Below are 17,027 nucleotides of genomic sequence, written 5' to 3'. Positions count from 1 at the left end.
ACGATGCAAGAGCTCCAGACTGAGCGAGCACAGAGGAGACTGGGCTTCCGTGGAGCGGGGCGGTGTGGGGGGTGGGGACTGGGGCTCGAGACATGTTTGCAGGGAGATCTGAGCGTGCAGACAGGGCCCTGGGAGGAGACCGTCAAGAGCAGATAACCCTGAACAAGCACTTACTGTGTGCTGCGTACTCTCCGTATATACCATGTGTAACCCCCATGTCAGCTCCATGATGTAGGGATTGTCACCCCGTTTTATAGACAGGCAAACTGAGGTGTAGGTTGCTTGTATAACTTGGCTAAGGTCTTAACGGTAGAATCAGGATTTGAGCTCACATCTGTCTGCCTTCAGATCCTGCGCCTTTGTGTTCCATGTATGAAAGACACAGGTCAGAGTGGTGATTGGGGAGTCCAGTCTAGTGTAGATCAGGAGACTGAAGCATAGTGGACGTGAGGAGTAGCTGGAAAGGGGAATACCTCTGAGGGAGGGGAACAGAGATGATGAGAGGTAATAGGGATTTATAAGTGAAGGGGAGGCCAAGTTGACAGGGGTTATAGCAGATAGCTTTCCATCTCAGAAATTGAGGTGAGGCATTTACAGAGACTGTAGGGTCGGAGGGTACACACCAAATGATACATATAATCACTGTAATGGGCAGTGGGCCCAGGATGATGGCAAGGAGTGCCAAGTGTTACTGGTTTGATGGTGAATGAATTTATAGTAGAATTATCCCAGTTTTATTTTTTGAAGAGACAGGGATCCGTTCTTGGTTACAGAGCTTTATCTAAACAGGTCAGGCATTTCTCTACAGTTGAAGAAAAATATTCTCTTTAAGTCCGCATCTCTCTCTCTTTTTCCTTGTTTCTAGGTTTGGACACAGGTTGAATGTGTCAGATCTGTATAAACTAACAGACACGGTTGCAATCCGTGAACAAGGAAATGGCAGGCTGGTGTGTCTCTTACCCAGCAGTCAGGCCCGCCAGAGCCCCTTGGGGTCTTCCCAGTCTCACGACGGCTCCTCGACAAACTGCAGCCCAATTATATTTGAAGAGTTAGAATATCACGAGCCTGTCTGCAGGCAGCACTGTCCCAACAAGGATTTCAGGTATGTTACCCATTTCCTTTGAGAAACAGTCATTCTGTAAAAGGTGGAGCATCTGTTAGAATTACCTTGGGAACGTCTTAGACCGCTGAGAAATGCCAGCCTTCTGTTTCTGTTCTCTTTTCTGCAGTGAACACGAATTTGATCCAGACTCTTACAAGATTCCTTTTGTGATTCTCTCTCTGAAGACCTTTGCGCCCCAGGTCCATAGTCTTCTGCAGACACACGAGGGCACCGTGCCTTTATTAAGGTGACTGTCAAAGCCATTGTGAAGCCTTCGTTCTCTTTCCGGAAAGTCTGCCCTTTGCCTGTGCCTCTCCCAGAGCACGCACTGTACCATGCTTCAGCCTAATCTTTTTAGCTACCACTAGTAGTCGAAGTGTATCTAACATGGGATCCTTTCACTTGATATTTCAACAAGAACATTTCCTGTTTGTGCTGAATTTTAGAAACATCAGCATGCATGGGGCAGGTTCTCCTCCACAGAGAAGAGATGGTTGGAAGTACTGTGAGAAGGTGCACAGTTTCAAATAGTGGTAGATTGCAACATTTAAGGGAGAAAAGTATTCTTAACTAGCCCATTTAACCACATCATGGGCAACATGGTAGGCTTAATAGAGGGGCTAGCATGGTAGCAAGTTGCTGTAAAGCCCCTGAACAATATGTTTAGAGGAGCTTGAACTTGGAACCTGGTTACCTTACTTTTAACCCCCTCTGCTAGAAAGTTGCCCGGAATTTTTGGTACCATCAGAATGCATGAGAGAGAGAGAGTGATCACCTCTCTAGGACTTCATTTGAACTTTCAAAGCCAGACCATGAGCATCTTAGCAGAAATTATTTATTAATGGATGTGTTAAAAGCAGCCATCTATTTGCCAGGTGCTGTTTTTTTCATTATTTTAATTAACCTTTTCCTCTGCCCCACTTCAGTTTTCCAGATTGTTATGCCGCAGAGTTTGGTGAACTGGAAATAGTGCAGGAAAACCGAGGCGGGGGCGTCCCCTTGGAACACCTCATCACCTGCGTGCCAGGTGTGAACATCGCTACCGCACAGAATGGCGTCAAAGTAGTTAAGTGGATTCACAACAAGCCCCCGCCTCCAAACACAGGTAGGTTTCAGGTATTTGGTCCTTTCAAGTCACGGTCTACTGCAGTACAGGCTGCTGGCCTTTCTCTCAAATAGCAGCACTGTGTGCCCATCATAAAGCAGCATGGTTGTCTCGTTTGATCTTTTTAAAACTCCAAAGTGCTGACGGTTTGGCAGAACTAGACTTTTGGAAAGTACCAGCATAAATTATTTTTTCAAAAACTTTTTCTTCAACCCAGATTCCACAGTTACAAAACTTCTCTAGTTATCTAATTTTGTTAAGCTTGTTTGGCTTGCCTTTTAAAAATCTTTTTAGATCTTTGAAGTATCTGTGAGTATTTACTCCAGCAATTTATTCTGATCGACGTTTTTGACTTTGATCAATGGAAAAATAGATTTAACTCTTTAAGTGTCAGGGACCAGGGCCTTTGCTCTGGGAGGTGCATGAGATTCTGGGCTTCGGCTACCCTGGAGCTGCAGGTGTCTGATCCTGTTACCTGAGCACAGCACTGTTACCTCGGCCCCAAAACTTCCTCCTCGTCTCCCCCACCTTTCCCTGCCCCGTCCCTGTAGGAAGAAAGGTCAGGATGACAAGGGAGCTGTTTGTACCGGAGCCTCTCCCCTCAGGCGCACACCCTTTGGGTCCCCGTGTAGTGCTGTTTCCTTCCTCCTTTCCCCTGTGTCATTAGCCCACTAGTCCCTTACAAAGGCTTCCGTCTGATTATTTATACTTTTATAAATAATCAGTGTCTTAATCATATGAACATTCAAGATAAATTCTAAAACCTGTTTCTTAGTTTTATCTCATGCTAGTTCTACATCATTGCTTTCCATGGTTTTCTGGGTAACATTTGCAGCCCCTCTCTGGGTTAATTAGGCCCTTCTGGGCTACCTGCATAACAACCGTTTGTAACTTTGTTTCTGTGGGAAAGTGTGTTAGTGAAGACCCTATAAATGGTTCTTTTGACATACAACCATTTAAGCTGGAAACTTCCTCGGTATCTACTAGTCCCTTTTTTTTGTTTTAACTGAAACTAATTTATTTGGAATCCCAATTTTTTCCCGAAACTTTATTTATTTTTAATTGAAGCAAACTTGCTTCACAGTGTTCTGTTGGCCTTTGCCACACTACTCTTCGCTTAAGTTCTCACTGCGTTGAAGTATGCTTCACTTTGGCAAGAAGCAGTGGGAAAGCATTTGCCAGTCTGTAAAGAAGTTGGGTTATCCTGTTATATGGACCTGAGTTCAGCAGTGGGGAAGTGACACGGCTGTTTGGTCTTGTGCACTGCCCTTACTGAGTTCACACGGGGAACGCAAAGGTTAGTTATTTTTCTTTCTGCTGCTGCAGTCATGCTTTATGTCTTTTGCATGTTCCTGTTTTCTCCCCAAATATGTTAGACCCTTGGCTTCTGCGTTCTAAAAGTCCTGTGGGTAACCCCCAGCTGATCCAGTTCAGTAGAGAAGTGATCGATCTATTGAAGAACCAACCATCCTGTGTCATACCGATTAGTAACTTCATCCCATCTTACCATCATCATTTTGCAAAGCAGTGCCGGGTATCCGACTATGGCTATTCCAAGCTGATTGAATTATTAGAAGCAGTGCCTCATGTGTTGCAGGTAAGGAGTGCTGAGAGTTCATTTGTTTAACAGTGGAAATGTCCCGCTGTGGCTTTGACTTTCTCTGCCAAAGAAACAGGGCAGCTGGTAACATAATTCCTGAGAAGTCAGCTCAGAGCAGAGCATCCCGTAAAAACTTTGTTTATACACGTGTGTGTCTTCTCAGTTGTTCAGAAAGCTTGAGTTTCCACCTAAAAGGAACTCTTAAGTGCTCTGAGGAGTACTTCCCTTCTCACCTCTATAGACTGCCCTCCTTCCTCCTAGCACAGTCCTCTGTCACTCTTCCATGGGAGCTGCTGTAACACGGGCTTCCTTTTCTCATGGAGGAGTTCAAGACCAGTTCCTGGACTGGAGCCTGACAATGCTTCCTAAGGAGTCTTTGCCTATTAACCTACAGTGTGATAACAGCTTCCCACTTACAAACACGGCCTGCAAAATTTGAGCTGTCTTTTAGAGACAAAACCAGTTGCCCAGGCTGATAACATGTGACTGTTTAGGAGAATGTGCAAGGAAAGAAAAGGGATCCCAGGCATGTGAGCAGTTGTTCATTCTGACACCTACACTTCATTTATATACCTGTGTTTCAAAGTGCAGATTTCGTATATAGAAGGATTTGTACCCTGAGGGCAGTAACAGGAGAGAGAGCGCAAGCCATCAAAAAGAGAGTCAGGCTCTGCCAAGGTCTTAGGAGTGTAAATAACCCAAGCATCTGGTTTGCAGATTCTTGGAATGGGCTCCAAACGTCTGCTGACCCTTACCCACAGGGCCCAGGTGAAGCGCTTTACTCAGGATCTACTCAAACTTCTCAAATCCCAAGCCAGCAAACAAGTCATTGTGAGAGAATTCGCACAGGCTTATCATTGGTGAGTTGAGAAGAGAAAAAAGTAAAAGCAAATATTTTAAGACACTTGTTCTTCCGAATTTAAGAATAATGATCTAAGTTTTTCATTCAGCATTCTTTGGAAAAAACAAAGTGATTTTGGCAAGTACTACTTCTCATTCTTCACCCATCTCCATGATTAAAACCTAGGTGTTTCTCAAAGGACTGGGATGTCACTGAATATGGTGTTTGTGAGTTGATTGATATCATATCAGAGATCCCAGATACCACCATCTGCTTGTCCCAACAAGATAGTGAAGCAGTGATTTGCATCCCCAGGAGAGGTACGTGCATTACATTTGCTGCAAGGAGGTTGTCTTCGGTGGTCACTGTGACAGGAAATCACACAATGATGCTCTCACCCCCTCCTCGTGGTTCCTGGAGATGCCATGGAACGTGAGCGTGCACTCTGCACTGCCAGGCAGTGGATCCTGGCTTCTTCAGAGTAGGGGAGGGCACTTGTTGAGAAGAAAAGCAGGCTGTTTTTACAGAATTCACTCTAAGGGGAAAGGGGGGCATAACCAGCACTTTTTAAAAATGTCTCCTTTAGCCTGTCTGTGGCTGCTTCTGCCGTAATTACCCACCTGAGTCAGCTACCTGGCTGTTGCTTGTCTGATTTTTCACTCTTAAGATGTTTTCCTCTGCACACCTGAGAAGGAAAAAAGACACAAATGAATGTTTCATCTTTCACATTTTGCTAGTTCCAGCTGAAGTCTGAGATGGGAACTAAGAAGAATTAAATCTGTATACAGTCATGTTCTTCCACTCATGTTGATCTGTGGAACATTCTTAAACTGTGCTCTTTCAGGACACTGATGTCCATGAAGTCATAGTGTTCCAAAGCTAAAATGACTGTGGTCAGTGTTTCTGTAATCCTAATTTAAAATTTAATAGAAACATACATCTAAAACATTTCTCCCCTGTATTTTTGTTAAACATTTGGTGCCTGTTGCTACTCGCAATTTTAACTGAAGGGCAGGTGAATAAACAAAGTATGTGAATATTCAGAAGTGTGATTTAATAAAATAATTTCTAGATTACTTTTTCAAGTACAGAGATATGTATGTCATGTTCATATATATGGAGCGGGTGTGGGGAGGCGGAGGGGCTAGACAGATTATTTCTAGCTTGTGAGATGAAGTCACATAGGTGTGTATGTGTGCATGTGTGTATCATGAGTTCCTGGTGTTCTGCCCTTGATCAAATTTGAAAACCATCTGGAAAGAGAGAAGAGAGTGTTTTAGGTTGTGTTTGGAAGGCAAAGATGATATCTCTTATAGTCTAGTGCATAGGACTGACTACACTAATAATGTGAATACAAATAGGTTGAAGATAATTGTGGTTTGTGGGTTTTTTGTTTTGTTTTTTAAGAACGTACTCAGGATGAAATAGAAAGGACAAAACAGTTCTCCAAAGATGTTGTGGATTTGCTGCGGCATCAACCCCATTTCCGGATGCCCTTTAATAAGTTTATCCCCTCTTACCATCACCACTTTGGCCGGCAGTGCAAACTTGCATACTATGGTTTTACCAAACTACTTGAACTTTTTGAAGCCATACCTGATATTTTACAAGTAAGTGAAGAAATTCTATCTTTCAGAACAGTATGGGGAGAATAAAAAAAAATCCAGGCCTTTTTGCCTTGGAGGCGGGAGCTATAAAACAGGATGAAAATTTGCGCAACTGAACGCACACACTTGTTTTGGCTGTGATGTGCAGCATGTGGGATCCTAGTTCCCCAGCCAGTGATCACACTTGCGTTCGCTGCCTGGAAAGTGTGGTGTCTTAACCTGTGGACCACTGAGGAAGTCCCTGCTATCACCATTATTGACCCACACAGTGCTTAAAAATTTTGTGTGTGTGTGATAAAATACACATTACCTATCTGCCTGTTATTAAGTGTACAGATCAGCAGTGTTAGATATCCTCATGTTGTGCAACCAATTTCCAGAACTTTCTAATCCTGCAAAACTGAAACTGGACAGAAGTGCTTCTTAGTTCTTGATTGTGTATATTCTCATGCCAGTTTATCCCATGAACATTCTCTGTTTCCTCCTCCTGTGTTTTCCAAGGTGTTAGAATGTGGAGAAGAGAAGATCCTCACTTTGACAGAGGTTGAACGATTTAAAGCTCTAGCTGCCCAGTTCGTTAAACTCCTTCGGTCCCAAAAAGATAACTGCCTTATGATGACAGATCTGCTTAAGGAATACGCTAAGACTTTTGGTTACACATTTCGTCTCCAAGACTACGATGTCAGTTCAGTTTCGGCTTTAACACAGAAACTCTGCCATGTCGTAAAGGTAGCGGGATTATTTTCTTTCACAGAGTGAGATTTGTGGTGGTATAATCCTCATTGGGATATTTGCATGTGATTTAGTGTTTTGGTATTTACACCTTCCTCTGCTTGCTACTGTTTTGCAACATGTTCTGTGTTGTTAATACCTTATTGGGTCATAAGAGATGACTTGGGTTTGGCAGGTTAGATTTTTGGGATTGCCTTTGTGGGTCTATTAGCAGCCTCCCCAAAGTAACTGTGAACTGACGCAGTCGCCCGTTTATCCCAGGGTGTTTATTCTCAGGTGTCTTAATCCTGCTGACCTGAAGCTGGATCCTTCTACACAGATCTTTGTCTATGAAGTTTTGGGGAGACTGAAATCACAGCTGTCTTCTCCTTTCCAGGTTCTTTTTCTTTAAGATCCATCTTGCTGATAGGCTTTTTTTTTCTTTTTAATTTTTATTGGGAGTATAGTTTTGCTTTCCAATGTGTGTCACTTTCTGTTCTATAGCATTTCCTTCTGAACTTACAGAGTAGATTTAGGAGCAATCTGGGGCCCAGAGTTGCCTTGGGTGCTGGTGAGGCTGAATTAGAGAGGGTGGCTGCCTCTTCCTCCCCCGCCTGCTCTGCATCAACCCTCCAGCCCTGGGCAGAGTGGCCAGACAGTTTGCAGACTGCCCCTGTCCCAGAACCAAGAAAACTCACTGCAAGGAGGAAGAAATGGAAGGAGAACGTGTGAAGTGGCGGCCGCCCCAGTCACAGCTCTGGGAGGAGTCCGTTTCCGTGCCGGGCAGTTAGAGGAGGAAGACCCTTCACAGGAGGCAGGGAGGCAGCAGCTGAGAACAGAAAGGACTCTGGAGGGGGCAATGGCCAAGGCCAAGGAGGAGGGATGGCTGGCAGCACCTCCTCGTGCTCCCGAGAGAGGGCGGGTGCGGCAGGAGCCCCGCGAGCTTGGGGCCAGCCTGAGTGCAGGCGGGTACAGGTGCCACCGGCCAGAGCAGGGGCAGCGGCGGGGTGACATGAGCCGGAAGCCACGCGGAGTGGGCTGAGCAATGAGGAGGCACGAAATCGGCAGCAGGTCACTGACAGCTTTTTGGCGTGTTTGCTTGGATGGAGAAGAGCGAGAGACCGTGGTGCTCAGTGAGCCAGTGAGAGTTCCGGCCGGTCTTCTTTCCAGTCGTGGAGGCTTGGCGTGTTTGAGAGCTGCCACGGAGGAGCTGCCTGAGAGAGGCCGACTCAGGAGAGGAGGGGTGATGGGGTGGGGGTCCCGAGGAGGCCAGAACTGTGGGCATTGGCATTCCGTGGAGAGAGGCACGTCTCTGAGGTTAAAATTTTGATGGAAGGGAAGCAGAGTGGGGCAGCTTCAGATGTGGGCGAGTTTGGTGTGTGTCACCAGGCCAAGGAGGGAGTCCCCTTCTGAGAGCTGTTCTCTGTTATATGCAAGGTGAGCGCAGCTGCTTAGAGATGGGGGGAGAGACGGTTCAAGGTGGGATTTTGCCAGAGGGGTGCAATGAAAAGGCCTAGGGACAAAGGAGTGTAGAGTATTGACAAGAATGTTAATGAACTAATGGCCTGCCAGTGCCAAGATGGATTAAAGAGCAAAGTGAAGAAAGCTGAGGGCTCTTGAACAGGACGAAATAGGAGTCTGTGCTGGCAGAGTTGAAGAAGCGTAAGAGTTGAGCATTCACATCACCTTCTTGTTTCCCACCCTGGTGTCAGGATGCGTGTGTGTGTGTGTGTGTGTGTGTGTGGTGGGCGGGGGAGGTTGAATGAGTGATTCTGGAAGTGGGCAGTGGTAAGGTTGCCACTGTGGCCTGGATTGGGGTCTGGAGTGGAACAGAGTAGAAGAGTATGTCTTTGGAGATGAGAATGTGGAGAAACTGAAAGCCCTGTTGTGAGACAGGCCCCCAAGTGTTCATCTGCTCAGGACAGTGGCAGTGGTGGTGTTCAGTGGACCGAAGACCCTAGGCCATGACCACCACCCGTGATGAAGGAGGGCCAGCAGCTGGGGCATCGGGTGTGAGCGGTGAAGCTGGGGAAGACGGCAGCAGCTCCAGCGCCACCCCAGCTGTGCCCTGTGGTCTCCTGGGGGCTTCTGGGAAACGCCAAGGCCTCTCATTCTTAGAGAATGAGGCCAGGTGTGTTTTGAGCCTTGGCATTTTTTATAAACTCACTAGGTGATTCCAGGGTGTAGCCTAGGTCAAGAATCCTTAATAATGATCTAGGCAGATAATCTGAGAAGATAACTGAGTCCCCTGGACCTGGATCTGTTGACTGATTAAACCCCAGGTCTGCTGAGGCAATCTGCAGTTCTGAATCTGAATCCATAACCACAATGAGTGGAGTCAGAGTCCACCCACCAGCCTCCTGTCCTGTGTCTGGATGGGCGTCGGCACCAAAGATACACTGGCATTGGACTGGCTCGCCGAGTGCTGCCCCCATGCTCTGCCTTTGAGGGACCAATGCCCCTGAGCTTGACCATGGTGCTGGCTGGAAGTCAGCTAAAGGGGAAAACGGCCAGAACGGTGGGCAGTGGTTTGCCTGCCCGTGCCTAAGCAGTGTGTGTCCTGGAGCTCTGCCTGCTTTCACTCCAGGCATGACTCACGTCACAGACTTGCCCCCTGACCAAGGCCTGCAGGTCTCAGTCACCAAATGCCTATTTCTTCACATGCTATTTGGTCCCCAAATGATAACCTGTGTCTCTTTCACAGGGTTTCCCTCCCTGTGCAGTGAATCAGTTAAACCCTTTATCTCCTTGAGAATCTGAAAAAAAAAATTATGAAGTAGACATCCAGTCAGACGTGAAAGCACCAGCCGTTTTTTCCTCACTGATGGACTAGAGGAATGCTGCTTGCCTTTGGACAGAGAAGGCCTTCTGTCACCTCCTGTGTCCAGTCCCTGGGACACACCCTTGGGGCGAGTCGCGTGCAGAGCAGCTCTGTGGAGGGTCACTGCAGTCTCACCAGCCCCTGCTCCCTGAGAACACCAACCCTTAATCCATAACCTGTGCTAGTGGGTGTCAGCAGGCTGGTCTCTTCTCTTGGAGGAGTGGTGGTGTCCATGGGTGTTTCCGGTTATGGCCTAGCAGAGCAGGAGAGAACAGGTTCTGCTGCAGCTGGTCCATAGTGTTGGTCTGGGGTCCCCAAGAACTTGCAGCAAACCCATTCACTGTACTTCAGTTTTGCAGAAAAACGGATCTTTCTCTGATGCTCTCACTTGCCAGTCTGAAGCCAGATGGACAGGGTGTGACTCGGGCCATCTCTGAGTCCTGAAGAGTGCGTTCTTATTTCCCCCAGGTTGCTGACATGGAATCTGGCAAGCAGATTCAGCTGATCAACCGCAAGTCTCTGCGAGCTCTCACTGCCCAGCTGCTAGTGTTGTTGATGTCTTGGGAGGGAACCACCTATCTTTCTGTCGATGAGCTCAAGAGACACTATGAAAGCACCCACAGCACTCCTCTCAACCCCTGTGAATATGGGTTCATGACCTTGACCGAACTTCTGAAGAGTCTGCCTTACTTAGTTGAGGTATGAATGGTAATGATTCTGGAACTACCATAATGAAAATCACTCTATCGGGTATTTCTCAATCACAGAATGGTCCAGATCAGACTGATGGGTGGTTTTATAGATGAGCAGAGGCCTTGGCAGGTGCAGGCATCCTGCCCAAGCAAGTGACAAGCCGGGACAAGAGCCCCGGCCTCTGGATCCTTGGACTGAGGTGCCTTTTTCCTGTGCTGGGCTGGATGCTGCTGCTGTCACCTCTTTCTGAATTAGATGGCTTATGTGATAGCTTCAGGTCACTTCCCAGTCAGAGGCAGGTCAGAAAGGAAGGTTGACTGGATGGTCACCAGGTGGTCACTTATTTCCTAGGAGAAATAAGTAAGATCCCAGTAAAAAGATCAAATTGACTCCAGATTTTTAAGAAGTTAAAACTTAGACCAATTAACACGAATTTTCGAGACTGAAGATCACTGAAATTTTACTACTGACAAAAGGCACCAGGGGGACTTCCCTGGCAGTCCAATGGTTAGGGCTTTGAGCTTCCACTGTAGGGGGTGTGCTCAGGAAAAGTATGATCCTTGCATGCCCTGAGGTATGGCAAAAAAAAAAACCCCCAAAACCCCAAAGGCACCAGAACTAGATGGGTTAAGAACTGAGTTTCAGCTCACCTAAAGAACAAATAACTCCAACTTTTTAAAAACCTCTTCTAGGTCACCTGGGAAAAAAAAAAAAAAAGGAAGCACACCACTTCTTTTATGAACCTAAAGTAACTTTAATACCAGAAACCTAATATAGTCCCCCCAAAGAAATTGTTTCTAACTAGGATATTAACTAAATCAGCAATGTAAGAAAATGATTGTTGCCATATGACCACGCGATTGATAATTAAATAATTTAAAAGCTCTCTCCTTGGGCAAACATTAATCAAGCTCCCTTGACCACCTTCTAGACCATACCTGGTGAGCCTGCTCGCCCAGTTTGGAGAGAACTTACCGCCATTGTTATCTGATCATCCTAGCCTGCCTTCTGCAAGATTTCTGTTAGGTCTGTTTGACAAGAATTCCCCCTGCTCTGGGTGTCCCTCTCAGCCCCCATGGCTATAAATCCACACTCTTGTGAATTTCCTATATGGAAAGGACACCTAGGGCTTCCCAGGTGGCGCTTGCGGTAAAGAATCAGCCTGTTAGTTCAGGAAAGGCAAGAGAGGTGGTTCAATTCCTGGGTCAGGAAGCTCCCCTAGAGTAGGAAATGGCAACCCGCTCTTGCCTGCAGAGTTCCGTGGACAGAGGAGCCTGGCGGGCTACAGTCCAAGGGGTCACGAAAGGGTTGGACACACATCAAAACAAGTGTGAACTAATGTATGAACACTAGTTACATGACATTCCAGGACAAAAGGCTTTCCCTGGCCAGCTAAGGCTGGGAAAGATCCCTTCTCTCAGAGATACCAGGGAGGGCAGGTTCAAGACTGAAAGTCTTATGTAAAGAGGTTCATTTACTTTCTTGAGGACAGAAGAGTTTTGTGCTTTTGTTGTTTAAAGGACACTGAAGTCGTCGCCCCGCATCCCAGGGTCCCTGGGGAGATGAGGGTGGGTGGCCTCAGTCCCCACTGTCTGCTGCCGCTCTGTTTGCCTGCGGGTCCGCTCTCCCTCTTCACTGCCTCCTTTCATTGAGTTTACCAGTTTCCATGCTTTCTGACATACCATTTCTTCAGACGTCTGCTGCCGGAGACCTGCAGACAGAATTAGAGTTTGCTCAAGGCTATAGTCCTCTCTTGGAGGAGATGCTTGAATCAGGCTCCCCTCCTCCCTGGCCTGTGACCCATTTTCAAGTTTGACTTGGCATCTCTCCTCACTCTCAGAGACCCTCTCTCCCAGGAGGCAGGACCTGTCACTCTGGAAGTTTCTAATACTGCTGTTTTCTCCTGGACCAGGTTTTTACTAATGACAAGACAGAGGAGTGCGTGAAGCTCACAAGTCTCTATTTGTTTGCCAAGAACGTTCGGTCTTTGCTTCATACTTACCACTACCAGCAGCTTTTCCTTCATGAATTTTCCATGGCCTATACCAAGTATGTCGGAGAAACACTGCAGCCCAAGACATACGGCTTCGGTAGTGTGGAGGAGCTGTTGGGAGCCATCCCGCAGGTGGGAGTTTTCTGAGTTTCTTGAAGGGTGTCCTCTCTTGGACAGAATGAAAAGGCAGGCATTTTGAACTAACATACATACTGTTGGCCGAAAAAAAAAAAAGAATGATTTTAGTGTTTCTTCTTCATTCTGCAAACCTTTGTTAAAATCATCAGAGGAGGACCAGGCATGGGCTCACCCCCAGGCCCAGGGATCCCAGAGCAGAGTCCTCACGATGTGCAGAAGCTGATTAACCACGCGATGAAGAGGGGAGGGGGCGGGCATTGTGCACAGGTGCAGAGCAGTGAGAAGTTGGGGGGGAGCAGCGGGTGCCTGCCTCAGTTATGGAGGCGGGGACTCCGTGGGGAGAGGGCAGGAGCCTGGGGTTGCCATCCGTGGAGGAGTGGAGAGAACCAGGAGGGGAGGAGGAGCCTGACATTTGAAGTGGGAGAGGACACGAGGCTGGGACAGCTGGAGAGCCGAGGTGAGGGACTTGGTGACAGAAGCCCGTGAGGGGAAGCGCTGGGAACCACGGGCCACTGCCGCCCCTTTCTTGGCAGAGGCGGGGGCAGCGTGATTAGGTAGGGGTCTTTGTTTTAGGTTTAGTGAGCTTTAGCTCGAGGGGCATGGGGGAGCCATTCATTCTTTTTAATGTAAACGTAGTATCTGGAGAAGCTGGTAAGAGCTCCCTTGTGAGAACCAACTTCATTTATATACCAGAGCTGGTATTTGGGAGGTGATGTCTTTAGAGCCATAAGGAGTGAAACTGAATCTCATGATTTCTACGACTACACAGCTTTTATAAGGGGCGTGTGTTTCCATCTTCTGTTGCTTTAAAACAAAGTGCTGAAAAATTTTTTGTGGCATTACTTTTTAAATCCTAGTATGTTTAAGTATGTTACCAAACATATAACTTTAGGGTCTATTTCCCCTCCTTTTCCACTTCATAACCAATAGTATGTCTTGTGTGCAGGTCGTCTGGATAAAAGGACATGGTCATAAGAGAATTGTAGTGTTAAAAAATGACATGAAAAGTAAGTACGCCCCATCCCTGCCCCCTTCACAAGCCCTGGGTCTCTCACCTGCTCCCCCTCTGATGGGTGTTTTCTGTCCTCCAGGTCGCGTGAGTTCACTCGGTCTTCCCCCTGCCAGTCACGAGACCCAGCCCTCAGCTCCCGAGCGCATCCTGGAGGTGCCCGAGTCTCCCCCGGCCTCGGAACTCAGACTCGGAGTGGGTGGCGATGGTGAGAGAGGGAAAACCAAAGCTGGTGATGTTTCCAGGACAGGGCTTGGGGTGGAGTCAGAGTGGGTCAGGGGAAAGGATGACACGCAGGACCATCTTCATTCTTTAAAGGGAAGCGTTGGTATATTTCCCAAAGGAGCCTGGTGTTTGGTTAATAACAGAGAAAACTGGCCTGCATTTGATGGCCGACCAGTTAAGTCTCTTGAAGGCTGTTGGTAGCCCCTGTCACAACAGTATGGCAGACGTGTTCAGATGTTAAAGCGACTCTGACGCTTGTTAAAATATTTGAAGACAGTTGCAGTGGGATCAGCTCTGCTGCCCTCGGAAAGGGAGATGGAGCTTAGCTCTTCAGGCAAGGACCAGTGACGCTTACAGTCAAGGAGCAGAGCCAGGGCGTCGGTGACCGGGAAACTCCCAAGAGAGGATGTCAGGCTCAGGGGATTCCAGCCGACCTGAGAGGGTTCTTAGACCCCAAAGGTTGGGATTGGGTGGAATGAGGAGCTTGATGAGATATCAAGGACGAGGGGATTTCTCTAAACTGACTTCCCAAGATTCTTGCCAAGAGTGGCCAGGGCAAGGACACAGAAGGCTAAGGTCAGGGGCTGGCGGGGAAGGGGGCTGTGGAACCTGACCCCTGACTGAAGTTGTGTCGGGGAGTCTGGGTCGTAGGACTTCCCTGGGAAAGAGTTGACAGGACTAGTGTTACTGAGGAATATCCTTGAGGCACCCTGACTTTATGTGGCACTTTCTGTGTACGAGGTGGGGATCAGCTCCCTTGACTTGTGCGCCCATTGCCACTTTATCTTGGGGCTCTGCGAGTCGCTTTAAATAGTTAGAGGCTCTGCTGTGCCCTGTGTTGATCGGGTGATCAGCCCTGGAGTGGTTTACAGTTCCACAAAGCACCTGGATGAGGCGCGTCCTCTCAGGCTGTCAGCACAGCCTTCAGCGGTCACCTGCATCCTAACCGAGAACTGAAATTCCAGAAGTAGCTGCTTACCTGAGAGTGCGCAGGGAGGCAGCGACAGAACTGGGACCCGAGTCCTCTAATTCTGAATGTTTGCGCCTTTCAGGTGCTTACTATGGGCTTTTTAATTGTCCTTTGCTGTTCATAAGAACACAAATCGGGCGGTCCTGGCTGCGGCATTTCACTTACCAAAGAGAGGACTCAGACCTTTCTGTTAATGGGTTTTTTTTTTTAACTTGCGTTCTTGAGTACTTCCTGACCTCAGGGAGTCAGGGAGAAGGCGAGCCTCAGGCCTGGGCCGCAGCCGCCTCATCCTGAGCAGCCCCTCCCGCCCCGCCCGCCTTCCCCCAGGGCCCCATCCTGCGGAGCAGGAGCTCCTGCGGCTGGCCAACGACTCCCCGGTGGACCTCCTGTGCGCGCCCGTCCCCTCCTGCCTGCCGTCCCCGCAGCTGAGGCCGGATCCCGTGGTCCTCCAGGCTGCCGATCTCATCTGGTTTGAGGAGCACCCTCAGGAGCCTTCAGGTAGGAGACTCTGTGTCACTGCGGGGCGGGTTCTCTGTGGCTTTAGTCAAGCAGCAAACACTTCACGGCAAGATGTTAACTGTGTGATGCAAGTAGGGAGTGACTCTACGTTTTCAGGCACAAAATACCTGTGAGGATTATTCCAGACCCTTGTCCTGTCAGCTTTCCTGCGGGGCTGGGCCCACAGCCTGAGGTGCTGGCGAAGCAGCAGGCCAGAGCCCGACAGTGGTCTTGAGGGCACTGCAGCCTGGCTGGAGGGGGCACCCACGGAGCAGCACGCGGGGGCCTCCTGGGCTGTGCTCCCCACTTTGTAAAGCACAGCAGCTCCAGGGGCAACCCCCGCCCGTCACCAGACACGAGCTGACGGTCTCAGGGTCCTGGGGCTCCAGGGGGCTGTGAGCAGGGGAGGGAGGGGGCATCTGCGGCTTGAAGCCCAGCTTGTGCCACAGCCAGAGGTGGCCCGGGCCCCAGGCTGGCCGGCCAGGAAGGGGCAGAGCCAGGACTGGAGCCCCGGTCTCTCGTCTTCGTGCCGTATTGCCGGCCCCCGAGAGGCTGGCCTGCCTGCCGTGTCCAAGGAGGGCCTTCCCCCAGCGTCTCCTCTGTCATGATGGGTCCTTCCCTGCTCTGCTGACGCTGCTGACCACAGGCCTCAATCTTCTTACCAGCCTCTGGCCCCGTCTCCCAGAGAAAGAACCTGAAAGAGGCTGTTTGTCTGGAAGATGGGTAGGGAGACGTGAACCTCCCTGGCTGCTGGGTGGACCTGGGCTGTGGCGACGGCAGGGGTGGTGTCCCTGCAAGCGTAGACTTGATAGGAAATTGATGGTAGCTCTTCCGTGGGTGTAACCTCGGTGTGTATAGCGTACTGAGTTCAGCCATCCCTGTGTGATGGGGAGAGAAATAATCTTGAGTGGTGTTGGCAGGTCTGTCCATCATTTCTCCCCGAGAGTGTCAGCCTGAGAGCTGAGCTGAGGCTCTGCGTCCCTGCCGTCACTCTGGGCCTCTGAACCTTCGGTGTGGAAGCCCCTTGCACACGCAGTGGGAGCCCGAGGTGCAGGACACATCCCTTCCAAGTGACGTGGCTCTGGCCACACAGCGGGCTAATCATCGGTACTTGCGGCTCAGCCAGAGAAAGACAGTCTGTGGGCGTTGCAGGAAAACCGGGCTGCTTCTCTTCCTGGAATTTAAAAAATACATGTTTGTGTATTTATTTGGCTCTGTCGGGTCTTAGTTGTGGCACGCGGGATCGTCACTGCATCGTGCAGGACCCTCCGTTGTGGCGCCCAGACTCCAGTTGTGGTGCACAGGCTCGGGAGCCCCATGGCCTGTGAGATCCCAGTTCCCCGAGCAGGGGTCAGACCTGCGTCCCCTGCAGTGCCAGGGGGATTCTCAACCACTGGGCCCCCAGGGAAGTCCCTCTTCCTGGCTTTCTGAGGGTACTTCTGACTGTGTGGTTCTCGCCTTATCTCTGCCTGCCCGTGTGCCTCCCTCCCCCACCTTAGATCCCTTGAGAGCAGGAGGATGTATCAGGGCCCTTTTGGTCTGAAAGTCTTTAGGTCACATGTGGCTTTCTGGGTCCTCCACTACCTGACAGAGAATGAATGGGCAGAGAAAGCAGAAAAAAGTATTTTTAAACTGCGGACTGCCCATTGACTTGTAGCCCAAAATGACAGTCTCTGAAGTTTTGTTATTCAAGGAAAAGCAGAGACGCAGTTTT

At 49.0% G+C, this 17,027-nt stretch overlaps 1 protein-coding gene across 3 annotated transcripts in view; it reads left to right on the top strand.

The window, feature by feature from the left end:
- The window catches only part of MARF1 (meiosis regulator and mRNA stability factor 1), a 44,518-nt gene that overhangs the window by 24,756 nt on the left and 2,735 nt on the right, over window positions 1-17,027 (top strand). For all 3 annotated transcript variants that reach the window (XM_043914398.1, XM_043914397.1, XM_043914396.1), the window contains exons 14-26: window positions 866-1,102; window positions 1,230-1,349; window positions 2,029-2,207; window positions 3,584-3,804; window positions 4,525-4,667; window positions 4,835-4,968; window positions 6,056-6,258; window positions 6,757-6,984; window positions 10,256-10,486; window positions 12,393-12,605; window positions 13,558-13,618; window positions 13,703-13,828; window positions 15,143-15,313. In XM_043914398.1, coding sequence (XP_043770333.1) covers window positions 866-1,102; window positions 1,230-1,349; window positions 2,029-2,207; window positions 3,584-3,804; window positions 4,525-4,667; window positions 4,835-4,968; window positions 6,056-6,258; window positions 6,757-6,984; window positions 10,256-10,486; window positions 12,393-12,605; window positions 13,558-13,618; window positions 13,703-13,828; window positions 15,143-15,313 — 2,267 coding nt within the window. The remainder of the gene's footprint in view (window positions 1-865; window positions 1,103-1,229; window positions 1,350-2,028; window positions 2,208-3,583; window positions 3,805-4,524; window positions 4,668-4,834; window positions 4,969-6,055; window positions 6,259-6,756; window positions 6,985-10,255; window positions 10,487-12,392; window positions 12,606-13,557; window positions 13,619-13,702; window positions 13,829-15,142; window positions 15,314-17,027) is intronic.

The sequence above is a fragment of the Cervus elaphus genome, chromosome 10 (genome assembly GCF_910594005.1).
Source record: "Cervus elaphus chromosome 10, mCerEla1.1, whole genome shotgun sequence".
Taxonomy (NCBI): Eukaryota; Metazoa; Chordata; class Mammalia; order Artiodactyla; family Cervidae; genus Cervus; species Cervus elaphus.
This window is presented reverse-complemented; position numbering and strand designations above follow the sequence as displayed.